Raw genomic sequence first — 21,894 nt, forward strand, 5'->3', positions numbered from 1 at the left:
TTTGCGACGGTCCCTAAGCACTCTGGCTGCCGTGGGGCACTAGGACGTATATTCGGCGCGGTTACTTTAATCTTTCGCCAGACTCGCAGATTTTGGTGAGTTGATAAAGCCTGTGAAATGTCAGTCTTAGTTTTCTGTACAGAATAGTACCATCTTGGAGGAAATTGGTACGGTTTTCGTGACGCTATTAGCCTACAGTTAGAACGCTGGAAAATAGGCGAATATCGAATATAAAACCAATTTCACCTCGGTCCACTACCGTATTATGGACATGTCTTCAAGAGTTTTTGTTGAATTAATTTGGAAGGGAAATCATTGGTGTTGTTAAATATTAGCATTAGCAGATTAGCACATTGGCTAATCAGAAAAGCATACGTTAGCCTGGCATCAGATTAGCCAGATATCTGAACAGGTTTATGATAACTAATTCATGTTAAATAACGTTGACATTATGGCTTCATTGAATGAAAATTAATTTAACTTACCTCGATGTGCTTCTGCAGGCTGGACGGGAGTTTTTGAATGTCAATATTTCGATCACTAGTCATAGCAGGCACTTAATCCGGTAGGAAGAATCTTTCACTCCAACGTATGAAAATTTTTCTTGCAAATACAGCCACGGATGTGTAACGTTATCTTCATCACCACAGAGTTCACCAAGTTCGCCACTGTAGTCGAGATGCTCGTCATCTGCTAAGTTACCGAAGCGGTAACGTCAGCAGCAGAGCCTGCAGCAAGTGCTTCCATGGTGGCATCAGTAATAGGACATGCCCGGACAAGCGCACGACAACAAACGTTTACGGCATTACGTCACAAACTATTTTTTTTTTTTCTCTGATTTTAATTTGTAGTAATGAGTAACGAAGATGGTTAGGAGAAATGTATCGGAGTAAAAGTACACATTTTATTTAGCAAATGTAGTGTAGTAAAAGTGAAAGTTGTCTGAAATAGAAATAACCAAAGTAAAGTACAGTTATGTGAAAATTCAACTTCTACTTAAGTACAGTAACAGTATTTGTACTTTGTTACAGTACAACACTGGCAATAAGTCAGTAATATAATGTCTGTAACTGTCAGTGTTTTACTGATAATGGTCTTGTTAAATTGTTAAAATTACCTTGCAGCTGACAGACTAGAGGAGGACCAGCTTTAGTTGGTAATATAGTGCCCTTCAATGTTGCGATTTCAACTCAAGTAAAAAATCCCTGCCTTTGTTCAGTTTTTCAGTAATCCAGTGCTGCTCTCTAGTGTACTTTCAGAAGAACAACATCATCGTAGACTGTCTTTTACTAAATAATACACAAAGGTTCTTCAGTAAATGTTTGTACAGTTGTGTAGCAGTAAAGCATCAGTATTTGTCTCTCATGCACAGGAATGTTTGTTTTTGACCTACCCAAACTCAATTGATACATTTGAATTGAACAAAACCAGAAGAATACTTTGATGTTTCAATCTTTTATTCAACAAACTATCAGAAGAATTATACAAAAGAATATATGGAAGAATATTCTTCTGGGAAATGGGTAGCCTACATCATTCACATTCTTCCCTCTCACAGATATCAAAACTATAGTGGGATATGAGCAGTTTCCCCATTGGGGAGATGGGATGAATTACTACTGAAAGAAAGAAGAAGAAAGAAGAAACCATATTCAGTCAGGGTTTGGCTAACTGTCAGCATCTATTGTTGACTGTCCACATGTCTCTGAAAATAGTCATATCAGTCCTCTGTGTAAGCTACTGCTTACTGTCTTACTTACCTCAATATGGCTGCAGATCTCCCAGATCCTTCTTATAGGCTCATGTATTAAGTTTATTTGTGTTTTTTCTTCAACAGTTCAGTCTGAATAGGTTTCAGAAGGGCTCGTACTAATGTGTTTTTGTCATACTAGGCGGCGGCAACCAGTAAGCCAGCAATCAAGACATTCCTGAGAAACACGTGGACGTGGGACAGGAACATCCGAAGGCCCTGGCCATGCTTTCCATGGAGAGGGAACCAGTCGTGAACATTCCTGATTCCAATGAGAGTATGATCATTTTTCGGCATTGAAAGAGAAACCAGCAGTATTTCAAAATGAGTAAATGATGTATCCCACATTATGAGATTTCACTTAATGGGTAATTAGTGGAAGGGGTTGAATTTTAAATGCTCTGATTAATTGCATGTCATCAGCCAAAGGGCCACTATTATTCTGGATTTGCTGCACATTGTTATGAAATGTGCTGAATCAAAGATTTATTTCTTATCAGTCAGTTTAAAAAATGACCAACACATGCCAGCTTTAACAACCACTTCTGCGGCGATCACAACAAATGTGCCAGATAAACGTTTAACGGAATCAGATTTTGTTAAAATAAAATTAAGTTTTATTTTGAACGCTGAAAACGGAAGTATGCGTTTACGTTTTCGTGGCTTGACACTGGTAGAGAACGTCGCTCTGCCGATGCTGACACCCCAATGCGCATCGCTGACCATCACGTCTTTTTAAAAATCAACCAGCTGCTCTGAGAAAAAAAAACGACATGTTACACGTTTTAAGCTACAAAGGGCAAGCACAGATTTATTCTGAGAGGAACACGAAGGGTGCCAAATAACGGAAAAGCGTTTCACCGGTTCGCCGAGTAGGTGCACCAAATCTACCCAGAATAGCAGTGAAAAGAGAGGACACGCTTGGCAGGATATTGTTGTCTAACCAGTAGGATAAACCAGCAAATGTGGTCAAATGGAAACGTCTGTCAACATCTGTCTCCAATTCTGTTCGAGCTGAAGGTGAAGCAGGATTTTCGGGGTGATGGTGGGGGTGATGGTGGTGGTTGACAGAATAAAATGCTGCGCATTACTGCTTCCACTGCAGTTTACATGAATCCTAAACAGGAATTTATCCTTATTTATTTTTTTGTTATTTAGGCTGCACTGCTTCTGCAAGGAGGAGGATGGTCTTTACCCCACATATGATTGTCATGTCTTCGGCGTTTTTCAATCCCAGTTTTGCCTTCAGCTCTCACTTCGATACAGGTAAGGGTCGAACTAAACCATTCCACGAATTAAGGACGTTTATAGATTTGCGGTAGAGATCCTTGTGATCTTTATCAGTTTCAGTGATAGATGAATATGGTTGGATGCAATTTGCGCCATAGCCTGCCATTGCATACATCATTTTTATCATCATCATCATCTTCATCATCATGGAAAAAACGTACGCACAGAAATATCGGTACAGGTATTGTCAGCTTTTATTATTATTATTTATTATTATTATTATTATTATTATTATTATTATTAAAAAAAAGAAAAATCAGTCGAGCTTTGTTTGGTAACAAGAGGGTTAAAAGTTGTACCAGCACTGAATCTTAATACTTTAACACATACATCCATACAGTGTATGCATGTGTCTGTTCACTAAGATCACAGTCTATGGGCCAGCACCAAAAAAAAAAATATGACAGGGGTGCATGGTTCTGCAGTTTGATGGTGCAATTTTGGATGCAGCATTTAATAATCATTCCAAGTGTCTCCTGGGGTGGGGGTAGGGGTTGCTGGGATCCTTGGCAAAGGCAAGCCCAGGTGCTGCTGCAGTGCTTCTGGACCACTGAGCAGGAAGTCAAGCCCTCACACAGACTGCGAGGGCTTGAATTAGAGCAGAATAAACAACCGTGTGGAAACCTAAACAGGACTAAGAGAGTCCCTGTGTGCTGAGCATACAAATGACAGTGAGCTCTCAAGTTTCAAGCTCTATCTTTTCTACCCAAACTATTTGCCAAATTATTCCACCCAACTGTCTCCCCACAGCTCCCTCGACTTCTCCTTCAGTGTACTTAACCTCTGTTGTTCCTCAGTTACAATGTAACACTAACATGGGCTTCCATTTAAAGTCTGGTTATCCGGTCACGGTCTTGTCCATTTAGGAGGTTTCTTTGGTTATACATTGTTACAACATAGTGCAAGATCAGGTCATTAAATAACGGAATAAGAGACACGTTTGAGTCAAGAAATGTGTTGTTAAGCTAAATTTCTAATAGCAAGTCAAATCATAACAGTTGTTTATTTCCCCATTTAGAACAATTCGATTACAATTTTCATTGTGAAACTTCACTTTGGACTGTAGCAATTTCACAAGTTTACTGTGAAAATTTCTCTGATCGTTCCAGATATGGTTCTGCTTTAAAATGCATCAAATAGAGATTTCATGTTTAGATTTTTGAGAAATATTAAAATAAGAGGTCAGCTGCCCGTCCCTAGTTCTCCGATTAAGCAGCCATAATTACAGCTCTGACAGGCTTCTGTACGTGTCTCAAGACTAGTTTGTGTTATAGTAGGTGGGGCGTGAGTGGGATGTGTTTTGTCTATAGCTGGACTAAAAGATGGCCTCTGAAATGTCACGCCTCATAAGGATCTGTGTTTCTCATAAGATCACCAACTCACTAGCGATCCTATTGCTTCCTAGTAACTAGAGTGAGAGTCAATGTTGCCTAGGCAATAAAGATCCGTTGGAGAAGGAACCAATCCTTCCTGTGGCCAGTGTGAAACACAGAGAAGAGTCTCTTAAAGGGGAGGGACACGCACAGTCAATATTTAATTAGGTATAGTTTTTGTACCTTCACCGTAAATACAGCGTTATAATGTTAAATAATAGATGAATAGACGATGTATTAAAGACACTCGGGCTAAAAATACTCATGGAAGTGTGTCAGAGGCGGCTGACCTCCAGGAAGCAGTTACTTAGCAGAGGTTGACTTAAATGTTTTTGTTTTGTTTTGTTTTGTTTTTTTTTTGTTTTTTTTCAATTGTTACAAGATAGTGTTGTGTTTGCTCCTCTAAACGGTGATTGACTTGTGTGCATCACCATATCAGTCATGCATCTTGTAATGCATGAAAATAAATTGAGGCAAGGACAATTGCAGACTTTGAGTGGTTTGTGTTTTTGCAAATGCCAGAGGTACTTGGTAAGAGGTAAAATGACTGCAGTAATGTCATTTTGTTAATAGTTTTTGATAGTATTATGTTTCTGGCATGTTCAAGAAACTGGAGTAAACAAGTGATCTTATGACAATATTATGTTCTGCTGGGAAATGTTGGCATTCATGGATTCGTGGATGTTACTTAGACATTTATCCACCCACCAAGACTAGACCAGGCACCTCCTCCCCATAGCAGTGACACTCCTTGATAGCAGCAGCAGCCATCCCCAGCACGATGCAACTTGACACAGGCACACACACAAAAATGCTTTAGGAACAACTAAAAAACAAGAAGAACAGGACAAGGTGTTGACCTGACCTACAAAATCACCTGATCACAGACTGATCCAGTATCTGTGGGATGATCCACAAAGGCCCCTCCCCTCAACAGATAGGACCCAAAGCCCCCCACTAACAACATTCCGTTGCCCGACACCACAGGACATCCTTAGAAGGAAGACTTACACAAATGGTTTTAACGTTATGGCCGATCTGTGTATGATGTACCTGCGCCACCTACTGGTCATTATTGATATTTCTAGGATTTATACAAAACACAAATTGTGACTAAACCAATAATTATAGCAATTCTAGCTATTATAATTACTATTAATATATTTATTTAAAACATTAAACACACCGATACAGACCTCAGAGGAGTCAATCAATCTTTTTTAAGACACAAACTAACTGATGGGAGGATTAACACATCTGTGATTCACTCTGATTGCTATGTGTTGTGTGTGCTGCTGCTGCGTGTGTGTTCTTTTTTTTTTAAACATATAGGTGCTGTGTTGTCAATCTTACATCAAAGCTTAAATCCAGACAGCATTTGAACTGTAGCACCCCTCAAGCCAATCTCCACAGCTGCACTTCCTCTCAGCGCTCCAGGCTGTGTGGGAACGTAGTGTGCTCTACCTCTGCACAAATGCAAGCAAAGGAAAAGTACCATGGGGCCAGGTTACTTGTTACATTGCACAACATTACATAAGGCATCAGCAGGGGCAGACACACATAGCAGAAATGTACTGTAGCTCCCCTGACTTTATCAACCCTCACATGACAGGACTGAGAATCTGTATGTTTGATGTTCTGCACCAATGACAACATTTCATCTTGCACCTGACTTACTACTGCTTCAGAACCATGGAGAGCCCTCCCATCATGAGAAGGAGGACAGGAAAATATGCTTGCAGTATGTGTATGTGTGATGGGTCCTTATTGAAAAAATCTGGCTGCATTGCGTAGACAGAATTAATATTTATCACTCTGCTGTCGGTTGATAGACTGTGATGGAAGCCAGTACTGATACACCAACAAGCTGACAATGCAACACTGACTTTTAACACTCCCCTCTTATGACTGAGGAGGACAGTGGCGTCTGGCAAGCCTGTAATGAATTGTATCTGGATGCAGAAACAAACTAACATATGCATGTTTTCTGTCACTTGCACATCTCAACATATCATGCATATTCTACATGCAGGAAAGTTTACATTTGTCCTCACCTACACATGAACACACCCCAGCAAGCTGTAACCAATGGGGTAGCCATGTATCCCAGAAAAAGATGAGAGAAAAAAAAGACCCCTTGACTTATTCTCAGAGCTGACTGGATCAGCAGAAGCCAGTCGTTGCTGAGTATTTAATTATTCACCTCTCCATGTGTAACATGAAGCACTCGTTACATAAGTCTGCCTCTCTGGGAACAACAATAAGAAAGAACTGAATTTAAGCAGTAGAAAGAAATCAGCTGTGTCTCGTGTGGATGCTGGTTTTCTTAGTGTTGAGTTGTTGCAGGCTTGTTTGTCTGCATGTGCATGGTTGTTCAAGACTCTACCTTTACAGAGTGAAGTTTCACTTGGCACTTTACATGCAGACATGTGTTCTGCAGACAGTGATAGTGGATGTAAAGTTATGCGACTATAATATTTTGTAGTGTCATAGAGGGGAGAAAAGAACAGTGCCCTATGAAGAATTGCATAATATAATTTCAATGTATATTGTAGTTATTTGGTTCCCATTGCTTATTTGACTCTCGATAATTTCATTGTGTGATGCACAAAATAATAATACTCTTATTGTAAAGAGAAGCCTTGAGATCTCCTCCATCTGAGAAGATAAACGTTTTTTAATTTAATTAATTCATCCATTCATGCATTCATTCTGCTTTCTGTTCCACATGTGGGAAACAATACCTCTAATTCTTTCTGGTGCTTCGTTTAAAATGTGACCTAGAAGCTTACATTACAAAACACTAAACAAAGGCCAGTAGATGACGCCATTCTCCTCTGCAATGTGAACTGAGCTGAAATACATACAAATATTCTTGAGTAAATTGTTCATTATGATTTTGTTAAATGCTGAATCTTATACCTTTAATTCTGAGGTTGTGCAATTGGCCAACTCTGTCCATCTCAAGCAGAGTTGATATGAGGACCACTTCTTTCCAGTAGCATACCCTTGCATGGGCTGCAGGGGACGGACATGACAGACTCGTAATGCTGGTGGTCCTCCTTGGCTCACACTCCCAGTTAATGACAGTTATCATGGCTCTCAGCAGGCTAGCACAACCCTCTGCCATCTGTAGCCATTCAGAAAGCATGAGTACAAAACGGTGGAGAGGATATAAGCTGGTGAGGGATACTGTATCCTGCCATTAATGGTGTCATGCTGTTCCCTCTGCTCTTAAACCTTCCCGACTGAGCCTAACATTCTGTGCTCATGTTTGCGTTTGCCGACTGCTTTCTCTTCTACGCCTCTCCACATTCAGTCCTCTGTCACCACCATCTTGTGCTCCTTGTTCCCCCTCTTTCAGCTCCTCTTTAAGCTCTTGCATTCCATATCCAATTTCTCAGTCTGGCGGCAGAAGCCCTCCTTTAGCTTTCCCTCGTTCTCCAGAGCATTTTCACTCCCTCCCTCATCTCAACTCTTGATCTCTCCAATCTTTATGGAGCCTGACATAAGTATTTCTTTTGCTTTGCTCTTGGGAAGAAAGGCTTTTTTGGTGTGTTTGAATGCAGCCAACAAGAACCTGAGAAAAGAAAGGGACAAATAGTAGTCTCCTAGCATTCCTAGATGCTGCTCCTTACTGTACATAGTAGAACAAGTCTCTAACAGATTGATGGTGTTCCTTTTAACTTAACCATGCGCAAAAGCAGTGATAAATCAATATTTTGCCTGGGACATATACAGAAAGGCAGCTCTGCCTGACCTGTGTGCATTTTTTGTTAATCTATGCATACACTATTCTTTGCTGTAGACCAGCTGCTCTGTCTCCTAACTCACCTGTACTGTAACTCAGAATCTAAAGGTTACACTTCTGACCTGTCTCCATTTATTCTTTGAGCTGTGCACTTTCCCACTGTCCCTCCTTCTCACTGAATGTGTGTGTGTGTGTGTGTGTGTGTGTGTGTGTGTGTGTGTGCTATTGTTGGAAGTCACTTGGTGCAATCCAGGAAGGGCAGATGGAGGAGCTTGTTTGCCCCTGCAGCAGTGTCCTAAATGTAAATGCATGCTCAGATAGATTTGGTGCTTCCTGTTCTCCTATTTTTGCACATAGTCACAGAGTTTGAGGTGTTCCCATTAGGTGGCACTGAGGGAAGTTGGAGAAGCGGTTAGGTATATCATAACAGCAGCTGTCCTGCTGTTGCAACACTAATCTGCTCAAAGCAATCTTTTTGCAGTGTCCAGACATTACTGTCGTCCATCTTAGTCATGAGGAGCACGTCCTCCTCTGGATATGTTCCTGAGCTGTAATATATTTGAGTGTCTGCTAAGATGCTAAAAATGCCTGAACAACCTGAAGTTTTCCCAACAGAACACATCAACCACTAACAACCCATTCACTTTTGAGACTTTTAGTAACATAACACACTTGTAAACAATTGAATGCGAATGGCAGTTGAATGTGAATCCCATCCGCTCTCCTATTCTCCACCTCCCTCTTTTTCAAGACAGTTTTATTGCAGTGAGTGTGTAGCTTGGCACAGTGCCTGCCTTGCAGTTCCCTCAGAAGCAAGAAGTGGTGTGTGTGTGTGTGTGTGTGTGTGTGTGTGTGTGTGTGTGTGTGTGTGCACAGAAATCATGACAACAAGAGAGACTGAAGTAGAAAGAGAACATTTAAGAGGCATTTAATTCTGTCCTGTCTCTCTGCATGAGTTCTTCCTCATGGACTTTGTCTGGGCTTTGCCATTCTTACCACAGAAACTCACGTTTTATTATGTGGCCAAGTGCAGTAATTTCACTGGGCTTTCAGTGTGTGTGCATGTTCTTATGTTTGTGTTTGAATATGAGCATGTGGCTCTGCCCAGGCCTTGATCATAATATTCCTTACTTTGCCGTGGCGAAAATAACTCACTACGATCTTTTTTGTCCTGTTTATCCTCTCTCCCTCACTTGTTTGTGTCCCCATTTGTGAGCAGATTTGCCGAATACATGGTGGCGTGTACCAGGCAGTTACCCATAGCAGCAACAGATCCGATGTTCAGTTGCTTTAGCACAGCAACAAAAAGCCCTTCCTCACTGTCATGTTTTATTTAGAATCTACTGTTAAAAACTCAGTGGCTGCACTTGACAAAACACACCCTCTTCTTGCATATTTACAGTATAGGCCTGAACACATAGATGCGATTAGCTTTCCTGCTCACTGGCTTTTTGCCACTGATTTTTCATAATACGCAACCCTCTCCTGAACCTGCCGTTAAATTCATCCGACATCAAAGGGCAGATCTTGTTAATGTTTTTTCCAGTACATTTATGCATTTTTCTTTCTTCCTCCCTCTTGTTATCCCAATGAATCCTCTTCATTGTTGGCCTGAATTGTGGGAAGTGACAGGGCGACTCCACGACTCTCCCCTTCCATCTGTCAGAACATTGCTCAACCCTCTGCAGTCCTGAAGACAGTTTTTTAATAAAGCGGGTTGGAACATGGCTTTAAGTGCTTTATTTTCATTTTGCCATGCAGCCGGTGAAGTAATGTGCACTTCTCAAATATTTATGGAGGACCCTGGGTTGTCTCTCACTTCACAGCCTCTGAGAGCAAGGCAGGGAAATAAATTCATCCTCTCCCTGCTCTTTGTGAAAATATTTCCTCTGCTTTTTCTGTGGATGATCAGATTTGGTGCTCATAAATGATCAGGAGATACAATTGGGATGTCATCTGATTTGCGGTGGTGATGCGAGAAAAAGAAGGAAATGCTAGAGATCTGGATGGAATGAGGAATGGATTCTGATGAACTTGACCTGGGCCATGAATGTGAGACTGGAGGTGGGTGGAAATAACATGTGGCAGCAGCAGAGGAGAACACATTTCAAGTTTGAGAGTAATGGCATGATTGGCTGAGAGAGATAATGTCAAAAATCAGAACGGGTAGGCTGGAAATTAATTTCAGAAAATAAACTGTATTCAAAATCATGGTTACTGTATGATTTCTAGTTGAGAATTTACTTGTAGCATTTGGTTATACAACTGGTGACGGGTTTACATACAAAAGCTCCTGCAGGTTTGGGTGAAAGGTTACCGACAGATAATAGCTTGATGAGGACACGCAGAGAAGCGTATATACTTTGCTCAGTTATTAAAGTGCACAGGACTCAGGCTGTGTCCAGAAACGAGCTACCGTAAGACATGGGGCTGCGCAAAAAGTTTTCATCAACAGTAACAGAATGATTTAAGTACAATTACAATTACCTTTGCCAGATAAAGTTTGTGACAGATGTGCATGCAGACTCATGCAGTTCAGAAGATGCAGTGGTAGCTAATTGGCTGCCCAAAAAACAGGTGTGCGATTGTGATATTTTAAATAGTGGGGTATTTGGGGTAGTTGCTCATATTTTTTCAAAATCTATAAATCTTTCCAGGATAGAGTTTCAGATAAACAACATCTTGGCTTCAAACGTTTGTTTGGTTGGTGAGTTACACCTGCAGTCATTTTCCAAATTCAGAAAACCATCCTTATAACGTTATAAGACACTGTGCCGTGCATCTAATAAGCCGTTAAACAGCATTTTACATTTTGAAAGGTTTAATCGTCACTGCCCACCGCTGCCTTGTAATCCTCTACTTAGCTTAATGCCGTGATGTTGTCAGTCTGAATGCCCACATGGATGTCAAATTCTCTTGCATTGCATCATAAGTAAAAACTAGCACCACCACCACATTTAACCAAACCTGGCACTCAGTTCAGAGTTTAGTATACATGAGAGATATATTATTGCAAACACTGCTTATTGTAGACCCACAATGGCGTCCTCTTACAGCCTTAGAATTAAGTTTTGCCTTCCCCAGACCTACAAAACTAAGTTAAGGTAAATTACCAATTTCCATAATTCGTCTGTTAACTGTGAAAGGGTCCACTGTTCCACCTATGTGTTTACCATCTGCATGTTTAGAGATTGTCGAGCAGTAATAGCAGTCAACTAGTGGGAAAAAACCCTTCATTCAGACAGACAATTACTCACATACATACCTAAGGTACATTTAAAATCACCAATTAACCCGACAGGCATGTCTTTGGACTGGGGGAGGAAGCTGGAGAAAGTCCATCCATGCACAGAAAGGCCCCGCAGTCATCTAGTTACTCCAAACCCAGAGTCTCTTGCTGTGAGGTGGTAATTTTGGTTAAGAAATCAGAACACACTGGTCTTTTGTGTTTAATCCAGCATCTGCAGATGCGCACAGACAAAGCACAAATCACTAATAATAGCAAAATGACCAAAGGTTTCACAAAATGAGATGTACCTTATACCTGCTATCTACTGAAGGTCATATTGTTCACGCCTCTCCAGCTCCTCCATCATGGCCTGCAACTATGACCTAAACTCAAAGCAGTTTAGTACAAATGTCATTAGTAACAACTTGTACAGTACATACATTTAACCCAATCTCAAACTTTGGTTTTATTGACAGGACAAGACTTGAGGCTTGAGGGTTTCCTTGATCTAAGTGTAGGTAGGAAACAGATGGGTAGAGGCTAACTGAGCCACTAAAGACCCACTTTTCAGAACTGGTTCAACCCAAAGGACTAAAAGCTGCTCTGATTTGCATGAATCACGGAAGGACACTTTTATCCGCATGGAGCAATCACTGAAATTATTCAACATCAGAGCTGCCACAGGTCTTTATAGATCGCCATTATAAATCTGAGGGAAGACCATTGTTTCCGGTGTATATAATGTTGTACGGTTGTGGTTATATAAAGTGTGAACAACCCTGTGAAAACAACAGAAGACAAGACAAGAGGAAACATGCATTCAAGATTCAAGAATCAAGAAACATTTATTGTCATTATGTTAAAGGAAAAGAAAAGAAAAAATAGATACGCATATATGTATAAGTAAGTCAGCATAGTGGGGGTGGGGGAGCTGCATGTCTGTGTCAGGCAGGAGGGTTGACTGTGTGTGTGTGTGTGTGTGTGTGTGTGTGTGTGTTGGGGGGGGGGTCTGGGGACCAGCTCTGGGGAAGAAGCTCTCTCAGTCTGCTGGTTGTGGTTCTCATTAATGCACTGTTCTTTCCTTAGGTGTTATTATTCATTGATCATTATTTCACAGTGGCCTTACTGAATTAGCTGTCTTCCAGGCTAATACTCGCACATGGGACTTTAATATATGATAGATGAATATTTATAGGTTCATGCTCCAAATACATTCGGCCACAAACGCAAGCAGAAACGAGAGCAATTCATCAACCCCAGGACTTGTACACGATGACAGCTCCCCCAGTGGTGTCCTCCAAATATTACAATGTGTGTATGTTTTATGTTCTGTCCTTCAGTGTGTCCTGAGTCACCGTAACCTCTGATTCAGCTGGTACCAGTGCCAGATACTCCCATCTGTGGAACATAGTTTCTCTCTATTCCTCCATGTCTTGATTCCCATCCATCCATCCATCCATCCATCCATCCATCCATCCATCCATCCATCCATCCATCCATCCATATACTGTGGGAAAGTGTCTGAACAATACAGCTGTAGCCAAGGATTCTTTGATATTTGTGCAAATTTCTTTCTACATAAAGTTTAGATGGGACTGTGAGATTGCAAATTTGCTTTGGTTTGATTTTATAGCAATACTAAAGGAAAGACACTTAAGGCGTTTAAAGTATCATTAACATTTACATTACACAACTAAATGCCTGACCCTAACCCCACAAATGTACTCAATCTGATGGTGTAAAATTTAAGCTGGTTCTCGGAAGGAGCCTGTCCTAACTAAGCAGCCTATCGCAGGGCTAACACAGAGACAAACTACCATTCACACTCACACAAGCTTGTCTTTGGAGGTGGGAGGTAGCCGGAGTACTCGGGACACAGGGAGAAAATGCAACTTCAGTGTCAGTGCATAATAAAAATAGAAAAAAAGGGCAACGCTGAACTGGGACATCGACAAAAATGTGTGTACTATAGTATGCTCAGAATGTTACCATGGTGATGTGGGTTGGTAGGTTGATGCTCACACACATTTCCAGACACGTGGGAAAGTGCTCCTGTGTGTTTGTATTGTCTATAGCGAATGCGAGTGTGAAGCTGCTTGTCCATGACCGTAGGGTGAAGCCTTGGTTGGATTTATACTGACTTGGATGAAGGAGCAGTCAGGTCTGGAATAGTGTGCTCCCTGTAGCGTGGTGGGTCAGGGCTGTTGGGTTTCAGTCAGTGAGGTGAAAAAAAACATCCCACACAAGCATGGCAGACTTTAGTGGACCGTTTCCATGCTGTGTGTGTGTGTGTTGCTCTTACAGGAATAAAGGGGTGAAGGGACTCCTGCTGCATATCAAAGCTCTTCTTTAATAGGTTTATAATACATATAAAAGGGGTGTGTGGTAACCGAAACTGCAGGACAAGTAAATTCAGTTATATATCATGTGCTCTGTAAAGAACATAATGCTGATGAGGCCCCTTGATGAGTTATTTTTTTTTTTCTGAGATGCAGGATCTTTTGTACTTCAGCCCATGCTAGGCAACAATTTCAGGATGTCAGTGAGAAAAAGAAGCAAAATAAGTTAAATATGAATTAGGATCATATATACACGTTGCTGTATATGAGCATGCTTTCTACAGAAGGTAGAGATGATCTCTCCTGATAGCTCCCAACAGTCTACTGAGGCAGGCAGTGGTGAGAAAATAACTTCCATTAAGTGTCTATTATTTAACCGACTGAGGGTAAGTCCCATGTGTTATGCTTGGCTGCAGTGTTTGATATGGATGTCAATAAAAACTCATGAATACTTTATGGTGTAAATGTGTTCAAATCAATGTCAGTAGAAAAATGACTCGCTCTCTTTCTCTTGTCTTTCGTCCGTGCTGGCAGAAGAATTAAACTGTAGATCAGATCTTATGTCGGTGCTCATACAGTTAGATACAGACCTCTGGCATGTGATGAGTTACTACACATGTGACACGTGCTTGCTGCACATATGCACACTGATCAAGTATCTGCAGAACGATCCACAGATATTCTTTTTCCAGGCACCACAGGACACCCTCAGAAGGACCATGTCCATTCTCTGATGACTCACAACTGTTTTGCAGGCACAAAGGAGACCACAATATTAGGAAGGTGGTCATAATGTTATGTCTGATAGCTATATGTTACTGTAATGGAGCTTTTGCAAAATGTGATGCATTCAATGGTACCTTTAATTAAATCCATTTTGGGTTGAATTTAATATGGTTTTGAGGGTGATTTTAAAACTCTCCATAATCGCTGTCTTTTTTTTCTGGACACAGAATGAACCACTGCACCTGTTCTGCTGTTCTTTGTAGTAATTTCCTTTTCAATTTCAATTGTTCATGGGTGGTTGTAAGTTTCCTTGACATACGGCAGTCCAGTCACCACACCTCATTGGTCCGACTCATCTTTGCCCTCGCTGTGGCTCAGATTAAAGAGATTATGCAAGTAGCAAAGCTTCTGAAGTTCTGAGGCCAGTTTAGTTTAGCTAGAGAGAGTCAAGAGAGATGAACCTGGCTGCCAATAAAACAGTCTAAACACATCAGTGCTCTTTGTATTTTGTTTCTAATTTCCTTTTATGACCTTGCAGATCACCGTCTGATTGACACCCGTTTAATGTTTCCTCTTATTTTCAGATGGGGCTCCACTGAGTGAGTTGTCTTGGCCTTCATCTCTGGCAGTAGTAGCTGTGTCCTTCTCCGGCCTCTTCACCTTCGTCTTCCTCATGCTGGCCTGCCTCTGCTGCAAAAAGGGAGACGTTGGCTTCAAGGTGAGCCCTCTGCTGTCCCTTGCAGGAAGTGAGAGCGCATGTGCAGTAGGGTAATGAGTATGTTACGTATAGTATGATAAAATCATTATTTTATTTAATATTTATTTAAAGATGATTTAGTGGCATCTACATACCTAAATCCTACAGTTGTTGAAAGTTATTATGTAAAGTTCACAGACATATACTGCAGTGTCTTTCAATTAGTCATAAGAGGAGAAGGATACCAGGTATGTGGTGGGAAAACAGTTTAAATGGTCCTGATAAAGAGTAATTATGCTGTCAGTATGAGTAAGCATGTAGAGTATGAAATGTCAAAAACAAGCGTAAAAGGCCCTTCACTGCTGTATGGCGCTGCTGAAAAGTCTGTGTTTGCTCTCAACTCAACCATGGTCCCACCTCCAACCTGGTGACATATCAATATGGCACTATTGATTCCTGTGTGGATATTATCTTCCAGCAATTTGTAATCACAGTAATCACATGGAAAATGTCGCTACCAACCACCTGCCCTTGAGCTGGAAATGTCTTGCTCAAGGACATTTAAGTGAGGCACTGGTTTGTGTATGCCATACCATGGCGACTTGGTGTGATTTATTTATTTCTTTATTTTTAATTAATATGATCTCAAGATGCTTTATTGAACCCAAACCAAGCACTAAGGCAGTGGTGGCAAGGAAGAGTCTTTTAACAGGAAAAAAAACCTTGAACAATGCCCAAAATTGATCATCAAACCTGAACATTTTCCACTAAGTCACATAGCAGCTGACTAAATAAACAGTGTTGTTTGCTTGCAGTTGTCCATTCCTACCTGGATGAACATTTCTCCAACCTGTCCATGATTCCTCTTATAGTCTCAAACTGTCACATAAGATCATCAGCTATATATAACTTGTTTCTCTTGTTCTTCTTTTCTCTCTATCCTCTCTGTTTCTGCTTGGCTGGCCTTCAGCAGATGGGTCCCTCCATATGAGCTGGGTTCTGATCAAGGTTTCTTCCTATTAGAAGATTAGAAGACTTTCCTATTAGAAGGGAGTTTTTCCTTGCCACTGTCGCCCTCAGGCTGCTCTGGAGGTTGCAGACCGGTTTTTGTAAAGCGTCTTGAGACAAATTCTGTTGTTATTGACGCTATAAAAATAAAATTGAGTTGAACTGAATTGAATTGTTACAAACTCTTATATCTATAAGTCTTGCTAAGAGCTGTTGCATCATTGTATGCGGGTGAACTGGGAACCCTTTCCCATCGCTGGGTGGCACGCACTGCCTCTGCCGTCAGCTTCCAGAGTGACTCAGTCATACTTTGTCAAAGACCAGCGCTGAGCTAAGCAGCTGATGAGGCCTGACAGTGATTGACACAAGCATGTGGCATATGGCAAGAGAGAGGGAGCACAAACTGGAAATCAGCTGGAGTGACTGCCAGAAACTTCCCATTAGCATGCTGCTAATTTGTTATTATTCTATTTGTTGTTTATATAAGTCTCATATTGTGCATTTTAGCTGTAGAGTGGATACATTACATCCTGGACAAAGCAGCAGGTCGTAGGCCTCTGCCTCACAATATCGCACATTTGTGATTATGGATTTTAACAGCCTGCTGAATAGTGGACCTGACTTACACTGTGAAACAATAGTTAATTCCCTTTTTCTTGATGAACTATGGTTCAGCCTTTTGACTGTTTTACCAATATGACACCATTTATTCCTACAGAGACTTGGTCTTCCAGTACCTTGTCATCAGAGAATTCAGGTGGAAAATTGAGCTGACCACAAGCTGAAAAAGAAAAAGCAGGGCAGAGTGGCAGAATGACAGCTCACCATGCTGGCTGTTTTCTTATTACTTCTCTATGCTTAAAAATATAAAAATCGTTATTTTGTAGTTTAGTAGCAAACATCACTAAATCCTATTTATAAGTCACACACAACCACTCACTTGCAAGGTGTTTAGTTCAGTTTAGTTTGTCTTGAACATGTAAAAAGCAAACAAAATAATCATACACGAATGGACATACTGAACATAAATAACGCAAAATGAAAAATAAGTACAAAGTAAACATAAATTGGAAATTACGTATTCTACATATCCGAAAAGACGTGGCAGGGAGTACAGACTTATGTCCATTTTTGGGCATCTGCAAAATTACACAATTGCACGCCAAAAGACTTCATTATTCCTCACCACCGCAGTGTTCTTACTGAAGCGTGCAGTGCGAGGCTGGGTATTAAGTGCTTTCTAAACCGAAGGCTCTCTGGGGAGCTATGCAAGGCTGACTCACAGCCAGGTGCTCGCTTTCACACTTGGAGCAGAGTCGCAGATGGTTCTCCTGAATGAAGAACACACATTCCAGTATATACACACTAGCGATTTAGTGAACTCATATCGAAGCACACAGACGTTCATACTGAGCCATTACAATATTTTGTATCAATCCAGTTTCATTTCCTCTGGTTTTATTTGAACCCTTTTTCATTTCCTCTGTCATTGCTGCACATAGAAGTTTGGAGTTAACGGTTCATTAGCTAGAGAGTAGATGGAAGTATTTATTTTCCTTGTGGAAGGACATGCTAATATAGCATCAAGGGGTGTTTAAAATCACAATCAGAATCAGAAACAGACAGAAACACAAACAGAAGGCTTGTCAGTTGCATGTCCACATACAGCCGTATTATGATGACTACAGGCAATAACATATGAATTCCACTCCCACCCACCTTCCCCGAACCCACATATGAATTCCACATTTACATAGATTTACACTCTCTGCACACACACCCAACACACACCCACTCACTCATTATGAATATGAAGTGCTATGACATTCAGTCTAAAGTTGACTTATGGTTTTTGATTATTTAAGTTTCTAAAGTTCTTTATATTAGGGCTGTAAGAAGGACTGCTTTCTTTTTATTAGTTGATCAATGTATTGATTAACTAACACTGTTCAATTTTTATTCAGATATAACTAGTGGCGGCTAGTGGTGAAATTTGGTGGGTGGGCTAATAATATATAATATATAATACCGATTAAATAGTTAACAGAGCAGCAAAAGAAACATCACTTACAATATACACAATTACATCAATTATGGGAACACTACACTTTCTAGTGCTCTACATCAGTGGTTCTCAACTGGTCTGGCTTTGGGGAACCACCATCATGACAAGACCCAAATGTAAGAAAAGTTTCAACATATTTACTGAAGGCAACAATTGAATTAACACTCAGTTGGTGTATTCATGCAAAATACATGAAAAAAAATGTGCAACTACTGAGAAATATTAAAAGAAAAACTGAAATTATGCAGGTTTAGTTGAGAATTCTCATTCATTGAATGTATGACAACCAAGCAACAACCTCATAGTCTAAACAATGAAGCCCATGTGAAAGTGCTGCAGTTCATAGAGTGGCTGCTAGAGGCTGGTCCCAAAAGAAAGCAAATCCCCATTGACCCCCATGTTGAAAAGCCCAAATTAACTGCAATATTAAACATGTCTACAGCCTGGTTCAAAAAACGACATCCATATTTGGAATTTCCGTGTGTGGCTGGAGTAAAGCTCATCTAATATGGCGTCTGCGGGCTCCGCCCACTTTGGCTGTCATTTTCAAGGTTCAGAATCCAATGAGTGATGACACAATGGGTTTGTCCATTCAAGTGTTATGTCCGGACTCCCAACCTCCCGTGTCCCGTGCAATTGAAGTCAGTGTCAGTGACGATGCACTGACTGTACCATCTGAAAGTTAACCACCACTCAAGATTCTGAAAATATACAGTTCAATCTGCAGTCACAGACAGAGATATATGTACATTTTGAAGTGTCTCAGTCCAGATCCAGAGTGTCTCAGCGCATGTTTCTGATGTGACTTATGCTGCATGTCATTTTTTCTAGTTTTGTCTGACAAATGTTTCAAATTCACATATTTGTTGGTTCCATGATGTATCTTCTCCAAAAAGCAGGCACGGAAAAACACAAAAGTGAATTCTTTCAAACCAAGAAACACAAAACTTATGATTTTGTCTTTTGTCACTTTCAATTATTTGAAAAGGCCGATGTGATCCCAGTATCTTAACTTGCAACTTTTCCTCCAAAGACATTGAGGAAAATCAGTTAGAAATCAAGTAATCCACCTTCATGCTAACGCCTGTCATAGCTGAACTTCCTCTCCCTCCTCCCACTCTGGCACCAGCAGCTCTTTTGACCAATGACCAGTGGCCTGAGGACTGACTGGATTTAAATGATGGGGACGTGACATGGCACATATGTCAATCACTTACAGGAATTAAATGAATGAAAGCAGACTGACGGGTGCTGGGGTTGTAAGAAATCAACACATTTAGAGATAATCTGATGTTTTTCTTTTGACTTTTTGGTGCTGTTCCCGTCCCTATTGTCACCAAAACTTAAAACAATCTGTTGTCAGTTATTTAACAAAGAATTTTCTCCTCTTTTTTTGTGTTAGCTTGGGAAGGCTGAGCCCTGTTAGCCCATTTATACCAGCCTTCCCTGGATATACTGTAATCGAAAACCAATTTTAACACGATATCTACAAATAAAGAACCCATTTCAAAACCCAATGATACTCTTCAGGAAAAGTTCAGATTTAGTCAATTAACCTACTTAAGAAACGTGTTTACTATATTGTATACTGTGTAGAGGCTCACCATTCACACCTAGGGGCATTTTAGAATGACCAATTTACCTAACATGCCTTTGGAATGCAAGAAGGCAGCTGGCCTTAGCCTGGACCTCATAGCCAGTGTGCTGTGATGCACCAGTGCTAACCACTGCGCCACTGCCCAAACCTGTATCATTTATTTGGGAAGTGTGTCCTACACTCACTTAGAGTTTAGCACCAATAGAAACCTCATACTCCAGATTATGCAGATTATCCATGTTACTGTTTAACATAAAAAGTTGTGATTCTACTATTACATTGTTTTTTTTTTTGTTTTTTTTTTTTTACCTTTAAGATACTGTTTACTATAACGCTGGGCAGTGGAGGAAAATACATGTAAAAGACAATGGAGTATTTTTCTCTAGTGTGCTCAGAGTATAAAATAAGTCTCCTGCTGAAGCTGATGTAGTCAGTACAAACTACACTCTGAGAGTAAGAACAATGATAATGAAGAACAGGGTAAATCTGCTGACAGGGCCTAGAGTGTATTCTGCATAGCTGATTATGGACCTGTCTTTCCCTAAAAGTGGTGCAGACACATAACTTTTATATTGAAAAGGTTATTTCTGGTTATCCCTTCATGGTAGACTCCTCCTCCAATCCTGTGTAACTGCAATACAGGATTTTGCACAGTAAACTATGGAACGACAGAAAATGTCAAAAACTGTTAAAACAAATCATAATGAGTTAAAATATATTCATATTATGCATTGCATATAACTATATGATTACATATGTGAAGCTCTATTGTTTCTGTGTATGAGCAAGGAAAAAAGAATGAATGAAAAAAGAAAGGCTTTGTGTTTACAGTTTGAATAGCTGTAGGAATTAATGTGACCCACACAATGGACCCCACAATGTACGTGACTTCGGTGTACGGGTAGGTGGTTGTGCCTCAAGGCATTTGAATGCCAATCACAGTCAGTCCATTGTCTCCGACCATCTCAGAAGAATGATGATTGTGAGTGGATGACTAATCCCAGCATGTATCTTTGCGCCAGGAGTTTGAAAACACTGAGGGTGAGGAGTACCAGGCAGATCTCTCCGCCCTGGCCTCTCCTTCCTCCCAGAATGGCCCGGAGGTTTACATCCTTCCTCTCACTGAGGTCTCCCTGCCTGTCTCCAAACAGCCTGGCAGATCCAGTAAGAAACTGCACTACACCACTGGCACATAACACTTGTAATTTACAGTGTGTATATGTATTTGAACCTGTAGTGACCTGTAGTGATTTTGAGTCTAATCCTCCTTCTTGTCGGCATTCTGCCCTTTTAACAGATCTAAAGGTTGTTACTTCTCTGCATTATGACACAAGTGAACTATGAAGCATATCACTAGCTCGATTGATTAGACTGTTATTAAACCGAGACAATGCATAAAAGCTTAGTTGGAAAGAAGTGTGGCATGTGTCGTTGGTTACCTTATATCAGTAATTTATCTTTAATATTTTCTCAACATGGAGCAGACATCTTTCCATTGTGCAGTATATTTAGAAATCAATTAACTACTGCAGTGCTGCATAACTTATTTTATGTGAAAACTGTAGCGCACTGGAGAGAAAGGAATTTGACCTAGCAACGCTGTATGTTATTTCTGGATCTCTGATTGTTTTCTTAAACACATATTACATTACATTAACATGAATTCAAGCATGTTCCTATTTTGCACGATGCTCACACAATCAGATGACATAAATATGATGCTTCCCTGCAAAGAGAAGTATTTTTCAGTCCACTCTAAATCAAACCCCGCATGTTGCAGTGTGCATTTAAATGGCATGTGCGTGGATGTCAGTGTAAGCCAGCTCCTGGGTGCTCAGTGTGCCTCACCCTGCATGACTCACTGGCTGTCTGCATTAACCAGAAGGGAGGTGAGCCGCTGCTCAGCATCCCAGGATGTGAGCGGCAGCAACGATTGGACAAGGCGGCCCCAGGCTTTCAGCCAATCACTAGCCTCGCCTCTGTCCCCCATAGCTACTGTTGTGTGATTGGTCCAGGTGTTGCAGGGTGAGGAATGGGTAAATGGCAAAAGGAGAGAGTGTAGAAGAGGG

The 21,894-nt window shown here is 40.7% G+C and overlaps 1 protein-coding gene across 4 annotated transcripts in view; it reads left to right on the forward strand.

Annotated features, from left to right (window-relative positions):
* Positions 1-1,903: 1,903 nt before the first annotated feature.
* aatka (apoptosis-associated tyrosine kinase a) overlaps positions 1,904-21,894 on the forward strand; it is a 31,178-nt gene continuing 11,187 nt past the window's right edge. The window contains exons 1-4 of one of the 4 annotated variants that reach the window (XM_047570918.1): positions 1,904-2,027; positions 2,909-3,016; positions 15,043-15,176; positions 20,848-20,989. In XM_047570918.1, the coding sequence (XP_047426874.1) occupies positions 1,976-2,027; positions 2,909-3,016; positions 15,043-15,176; positions 20,848-20,989 (436 nt within the window). In that variant the 5' untranslated portion in view covers positions 1,904-1,975. Of the gene's footprint in view, positions 2,028-2,418; positions 2,771-2,908; positions 3,017-15,042; positions 15,177-20,847; positions 20,990-21,894 lie in introns of those variants that run through there. The other 3 variants (XM_047570921.1, XM_047570917.1, XM_047570919.1) reach the window with 3 other exon arrangements.

This window comes from Mugil cephalus, chromosome 20 (assembly GCF_022458985.1).
Source record: "Mugil cephalus isolate CIBA_MC_2020 chromosome 20, CIBA_Mcephalus_1.1, whole genome shotgun sequence".
In the NCBI taxonomy this organism is placed as follows: domain Eukaryota; kingdom Metazoa; phylum Chordata; class Actinopteri; order Mugiliformes; family Mugilidae; genus Mugil; species Mugil cephalus.